Consider the following 6,426-nt stretch of genomic DNA (forward strand, 5'->3'; position numbering starts at 1 on the left):
TTGTTGGGTCACCACACATTCTTCCTCAATGACTGAAGAACTAAGATGACATTCAAATGGCTGATATTTTTTGGGGTGGGTTTTGAGGTAAGTTCTCACTGTGGTTCCGGTTGACCTGGAGTTCACTATGTAGTCCCAGGCTGACCTCGAACTTACAGTGATCCTCCTACCTCTGCCTCCTGAGTGCTAGGATCAGAGGTGTGTACCACTATGCCAGGGTATGATTTTTAATTCTCTGATATTCTTGATGTCACCACTGTTTCCTAGGTCCTTTATCTTCATATCTATTTGTTTTTCTCAATTAAGGGTGAAGTAGATGAGCACAGATCTAGAGATGAGAGTAGAATGCATGAAAAAAAAAATTAGGCTAAAAGTCGGGTGTGGTATTGCACACCTTTAATACCAGCACTTGGGAGGCAGAGATAGGAGGACTGCAGTGAGTTCCAGGCCACCCTGAGATACATAGTGAATTTTTCTAGGTCAGCCTGGACTAGATTGAAACCCTACCTTGAACACCCCCCCAAAAAAAAATCAGGCAAAACTGACAAATGGAAAGAGTTTACTCCATATATATAATAAATGTGCAAAAGTCAGCTTGGGAAATGGCACATATACTGGTAGTTTGAATGTGAAATGTCCCACATACTCTCGTGTATTTGTGATTAAGCCTCCTATTCAGTCCCCAGTTGGTGGCAATTTTGGAGTAGAGACTTGCTGGAGGAAGTGTGCATGAGGTTTATTAGCCCAGCTCCAAGCCCAGTACTGAGACTATTTCCACCTATATATGTGACAGCTTCCTGCTCATGCCAGGCTTTCCCTGCCACGATGAAGCTTCCCCTGGAGACTATAAGCTGAAATAAACCCTTTCCTCCCATCAGCTCCTTTTGTAACCAAGTGGTTTTAACCATTGAGCCATCTCTTCAAGTCCTTCAGCTGCTTTTGGTTGGTGTTTTACTTACCCAGCAAGGGGATGGCAACTACAACATAAAAATATTTTATAATAAAATAGAATTAAATGCATTTATTCATTGAATCCTGCTGAAGGACATGGGGGAAAAATCAGGAAATCCCAAGATTTCATTGAGGAAAGTAAAAAAAAAAAAAAAAAGTGCTGGAAATACAGTTAGAGATAAGCCTGAGACATTAGAAGGATCTCCCAGTTTGGAGTCTGGTGCCAAGGAAGCCATAAATGCTGCATCCTAGAGCCTGTCAGCATAACATAGCAAGGCTTGGAAAAGGAAGATGACCTTTCCCAGCCCAAGGGAAGGAAGCTTCTCCAGGAACCTTATTGCTAGAGAGAATCTTCCTGAGCCAGGCCATTTCTCCCAAGGGCTCTCCCCATGGCCCCCTTCATTTCCTTGTTTCGGAAACTGTAGATAATGGGGTTGCACATCGGGATGATGATGGTGTAGAGCAGAGAGAATAGCTTGTCTTTGTCAGGCCCGTGTGTGCTGCGGGGGTTCATGTAAGAGAACATAGCCGAGGTGTACAGAAGTATGACCACGGTCAGGTGGGAGGCACAAGTGGAGAAGGTCTTCCCCCGCCCTGAGGAGGAGGCTCTGCTGAGTATGGAGGCCAGGACGCGGGCATAGGAGGAGGCGATGAGCACCATGGGGCTGAGCAGCACCACAATGGCATCGGCAAAGATCAACTCCATACTAAACTGGAGGTCCCCACAGGAGAGGGCCATCACAATGGGGGCCTCACAGAAGAAGTTTTCTATGTGGTTGTCTTTGCAGAAGGGATTCCGAAATGATATGTACTCAAGAAAGATACCGTTGATCAGCCCAAAGATCCAGGAAGTACATACCAGTCTGATACACACCTGTTGGCTCATGACGTGGGCATAGTTCAGTGGGTGGCAGATTGCAACATACCGGTCATAGGCCATAAAAGCCAAGAGGATGCACTCTGCCACGCCCACGAGGAAGACCAAGTACATCTGGGCCATGCAAGAGACAAAGGAGACAGTGTGGTTCTTGATGACCAGGTGGATCAGCATCTGGGGGATGGTGGTGGTGATGAAGCAGATATCCAGGAAAGACAGGTGGCCGAGGAAGAAGTACATGGGGCTGTTGAGCCTGGGGTCAGTCCAGGTGATGAAGATGATGAGGCCGTTCATGGCCATGGTGAGGCTGTAGAGAGCTAGGAAGAGTGAGAAGAGAAGTGCCCTAGTGGAAGGGGAGCTCCGCTCAAAGCCCACCAGGATGAACTCTGTCACTGTGCTGTCATTCCTTAGGTCCACTGTCTGGGGTCTGTTGGGTAAGGGGGACAGGAAAAGCACAAGGGAGATAGTAGTGTGGTAACGTAAGGTACTTACCTGGGCCCAGTAACCCCCAGATGAATACAAGAGCATTTACCAAAGTGATGGTAAATGTTTTGGAACTTACTGAGCTCTAGTAAGTTGGGGGTTAGTGGCTTGGTGACGATGCCAGGATAACCACAGTCTCTGTACACAGAATCATAATTTTACAAGTTGGGGAAGTGATGGTTCCATTTTTCTCTGTGTGGTTAGGCCCTCAGTCTCAAAGGATTACTTAGGAGCCAGATGCATTCAGAAGTTAAAAAAAGAAAACAGCTATGCCTGGGACTCCAGTCAATTGAGGAAAGATTTAAGAAATTGGGATTAAATGTGTGATGGAAGTGGTGATGGGTATTAGTTTAAAGAATATTTGTAGGCACCATCTGAGAGATATTCGAAGGTATAATTTCCTTTTTATCCTTCTTCTTGTCTTTTTCTGGGTCAGGATCTCAAGAAGCCCAAGCTGGCACACTGTGTAGCTGTGGCTGAGATTGAACTCATGCTCCTTTCACCTCCACCTCCCAAGTGCTGGCATTTCAACCATGCCCCAATATGCCTACCCCAAAGGTGTACTTTTCCACAAGAAAACAGTGTTAAGTCTATGAATACCTAATTTAAGGTGATGAATTTGGGAACATTAAAAGCATTGCAGCTCTTAGGGTTTCTCGGACATGAAAGTGATGGATATACTTCTGGAGATAGTTAGGTCTAGCTCTCCCCAGTAATCCACCCGTCCCCACACTCGCTCTCCTGGCATTGCTGCTGCTACATCAACTATCAAGATGTGTGGCCAAAGAAAGGCTGGCTGAACCCTCTTGTCTGTTTTCTTGTTGGATGACAGCTTTCCCTTAGGGGCTGGAATTTTCACCCCATTGACTGCAAAGGATACATTTCTGTGGTAAAGAGGAATCTGATCAGGGCCTGAAATGGCCCTTCAGAGAACTTTGATAACTTCTTTACCTCTACTAGTAAATAATGTCCATTGTACATCTTCAGAGAACAGGCATTCACATTTCTTTTAAAAAAGTCTTTGAGGCTCAGAGGTTAAGGCAATTGCCTGCAAAGCCTAACAACCTAGCTTTGATTCCCCAGTACCCACATAGTCTGATTCACAGGGTGGCTCATGCATTTGGAGTTTGTTTGCAGTGGCTGGAGGCCGTGGCATGCCCATTCTCTCTGGCTGCCACTCTCTGTATGTCTCTGTTCCTCTCCTTGCTTGCAAGTAAATAAATAAAATACTTTAAAAAGTCTGTGTGGGGCTGGAGAGATGGTTTAGTGGTTAAGGTGCTTGCCTTCAAAGCCAAAGACCCAGGTTTGACTGCCTAGGACCCATGTAAGCCAGATGCACAAGGAGGTGCATGTGTCTGGAGTTCATTTGCAGTGGCCGGAGGCCCCTGCATACTCATTCTCTCTCTCTGCCTCTTTCTCTCTTAAATAACTAAATAAATAAAAATAAAATGTCTTTGTGTATATGTGGTGTCCTGTGTGTAAGTGGGGGCATGCCCACACTACATTGTGCTTGTGCTTGTGGAGGTCAGAGGACAAGTTGAGGTGTTGGTCCTCACCTTATGCTTCCTGCGCATCAGTCTCTTGTTAGCCATTGCATACGCTAGCTTGCCAGCCCCTGGATTCTCCTGTCCCCACCTCCCATCGTAGGTATGCTGGGATTACAGATGCCCAGGCTGCTGCACCTGGCTTTATGTGGCTCTGGGGTACAATCTCAGATTGTTCCACTTACACAGTAAGTACTTTTACCACGGAGCCATCTTCCCATCTTTTTAGAAAATAATTTTAAAGTTGTTTTTGAAAGCTTATGAGAGAGAGAGAGGGAGAGAGAGAAAGAGAGAGAAAGGGAGGATAGGTGTGCCATGGCCTTCAGCCTTTGCAAACAAACTCCAGACTTACGTGCTACCTTGTGCATCTGGCTTATGTGGGTCCTACGGAATCAAACCTAGGTCTTTCGGCTTTGCAGGCATGTGTCTTAACCACTAAGCAATCTCTCCAGCCCTTAAAAACATTTTATTTGGAGCCGACGGTTTGCTCATCCCGTTAGTGCTCTGGGCTGAGACTCACGCCCCCGTCATGTCCCGCTACCTGCGTCCTCCCGACACGTCTCTGTTCGCCAGGAACGTGGCCCACGACACCAGGTCTGAAGTTTCACAGCGGGAATCTGGTCGTTATGGTCCTACAGTTGATGTGTATGTTCCGCTTGATTTCTACACTCGACGTCCAAGAGGATTTGCTTATGTTCAATTTGAGGATGTTTGTGATGCTGAAGATGTTTTACATAATTTGAACAGAAAATGGATTTGCGGGCGTCAAATTGAAATACAGTTTGCACAAGGAGATCGGTAGACACCAAATCAAATGAAAGCCAAGGAAGGAAGGAATGTGTACAGTTCTTCTCCCTATGATGATTATGACAGATACAGATGTCCTAGAAGCTGAAGTTATGAAAGGAGGAGATCAAGGAGTCGTTCTTTTGATTACAACTATAGGAGATCTTATAGCCCTAGAAACAGTAGACCGACTGGAAGACCACGGCATAGCAGAAGCCATTCAGACAATGATAGACCAGACTGCAGCTGGATTACCCAGTACAATTCTGCTTACTACACTTCAAGAAAGACCTGAAAGCGGTAAAAGAACCAAAGAAGGGCAGTTCAAGCGACCAAAGGGTGGGTGGAAGGTGCTGCAGTATGAATACTGTACGAATATTTTGACTGGTCTGAAAAGATAAAAGAATTATCGAAAACTACATGGAATAATTGAAGTCCCTTCAAGTTTGAAAGTAAGCATTTTAGGACAAATAAAAGGAAATTCAACTTTGTACTTGTGGAAACTAATCCCTAAATATGAACAGGTTTACTCATGGGCAACAGATCCATGATAAGTTATTGGAAAGTAGGATGTCTGAATATCAAGGAAGACAGCCATCTCTCCAGCCCTATATTATATTCTTGTATTCTTCTCTCTTTAACTTTTAGGAAGTTACTTTGGTCATATTAAATCTTTGTTGTTTTTTTCATCTTACAAACATTATTTTATTTTATTTTATTTTAATTTATTTTATTTTTTTTTAAAAATTTTTATTAACATTTTCCATGATTATAAAATATATCCCATGGTAATTCCCTCCCTCCCCACCCCCACACTTTCCCGTTTGAAATTCCATTCTCAATCATATTACCTCCCCATTACAATCATTGTAATTACATATATACAATATCAACCTATTAAGTATCCTCCTCCCTTCCTTTCTCCACCCTTTATGTCTCCTTTTCAACTTACTGGCCTCTGCTACTAAGTATTTTCATTCTCACACAGAAGCCCAGTCATCTGTAGCTAGGATCCCCATATGAGGGAGAACATGTGGCGCTTGGCTTTCTGGGCCTGGGTTACCTGACTTAGTATAATACTTTCCAGGTCCATCCATTTTTCTGCAAATTTCATAACTTCATTTTTCTTTACCGCTGAGTAGAACTCCATTGTATAAATGTACCACATCTTCATTATCCACTCATCTGTTGAGGGACATCTAGGCTGGTTCCATTTCCCAGCTATTATAAATTGAGCAGCAATAAACATGGTTGAGCATGTACTTCTAAGGAAATGAGGTGAGTCCTTTGGATATATGCCTAGGAGTGCTATAGCTGGGTCATATGGTAGATTAATCTCTAGCTGCTTTAGGAACCTCCACACTGTTTTCCACAATGGCTGGACCAGATTGCATTCCCACCAGCAGTGCAGAAGGGTTCCTTTTTTTCCACATCCCCGCCAACATTTATGATCATTTGTTTTCATGATGGTGGCCAATCTGACAGGAGTGAGATGGAATCTCAATGTAGTTTTAATCTGCATTTCCCTGATGACTAGTGACGTAGAACATTTTTTTAGGTGCTTATATGCCATTCGTATTTCTTCCTTTGAGAACTCTCTATTTAGCTCCTTAGCCCATTTTTTGATTGGCTTGTTTGATTCCTTATTAGTTAACTTTTTGAGTTCTTTGTATATCCTAGATATTAATCCTCTATCAGATATATAGCTGGCGAAGATTTTTTCCCATTCTGTAGGTTGCCTCTTTGCTTTTTTCACTGTGTCCTTTGCGGTGCAAAATCTTTGTA

The 6,426-nt window shown here is 43.8% G+C and overlaps 1 protein-coding gene and 1 pseudogene across 1 annotated transcript; one reads left to right on the forward strand and one right to left on the reverse strand.

Moving 5' to 3' along the window:
- Positions 1-1,291: 1,291 nt before the first annotated feature.
- LOC101596469 (olfactory receptor 10AD1) lies at positions 1,292-4,386 on the reverse strand. The gene is made up of 3 exons (XM_045152219.1): positions 4,376-4,386; positions 2,321-2,449; positions 1,292-2,255 (listed from the first exon to the last, which is right to left on the reverse strand). The coding sequence occupies exons 1-3, from the start codon at positions 4,384-4,386 to the stop codon at positions 1,292-1,294; spliced, it is 1,104 nt and encodes a 367-aa protein (XP_045008154.1).
- On the forward strand, positions 4,385-4,936 carry LOC101610483 (annotated as a pseudogene).
- The last annotated feature ends 1,490 nt before the right edge of the window (positions 4,937-6,426 follow it).

This window comes from Jaculus jaculus, chromosome 6 (genome assembly GCF_020740685.1).
Source record: "Jaculus jaculus isolate mJacJac1 chromosome 6, mJacJac1.mat.Y.cur, whole genome shotgun sequence".
NCBI lineage: Eukaryota > Metazoa > Chordata > Mammalia > Rodentia > Dipodidae > Jaculus > Jaculus jaculus.

Bases quoted from the DNA above. Each gene is read 5' to 3' on its own strand.
- LOC101596469 (XM_045152219.1), bottom strand. The intron at 2,256-2,320 runs GTAAGTACCTTA...CTTACCCAACAG, and splicing joins CTGGGGGTTACTGGGCCCAG to ACCCCAGACAGTGGACCTAA.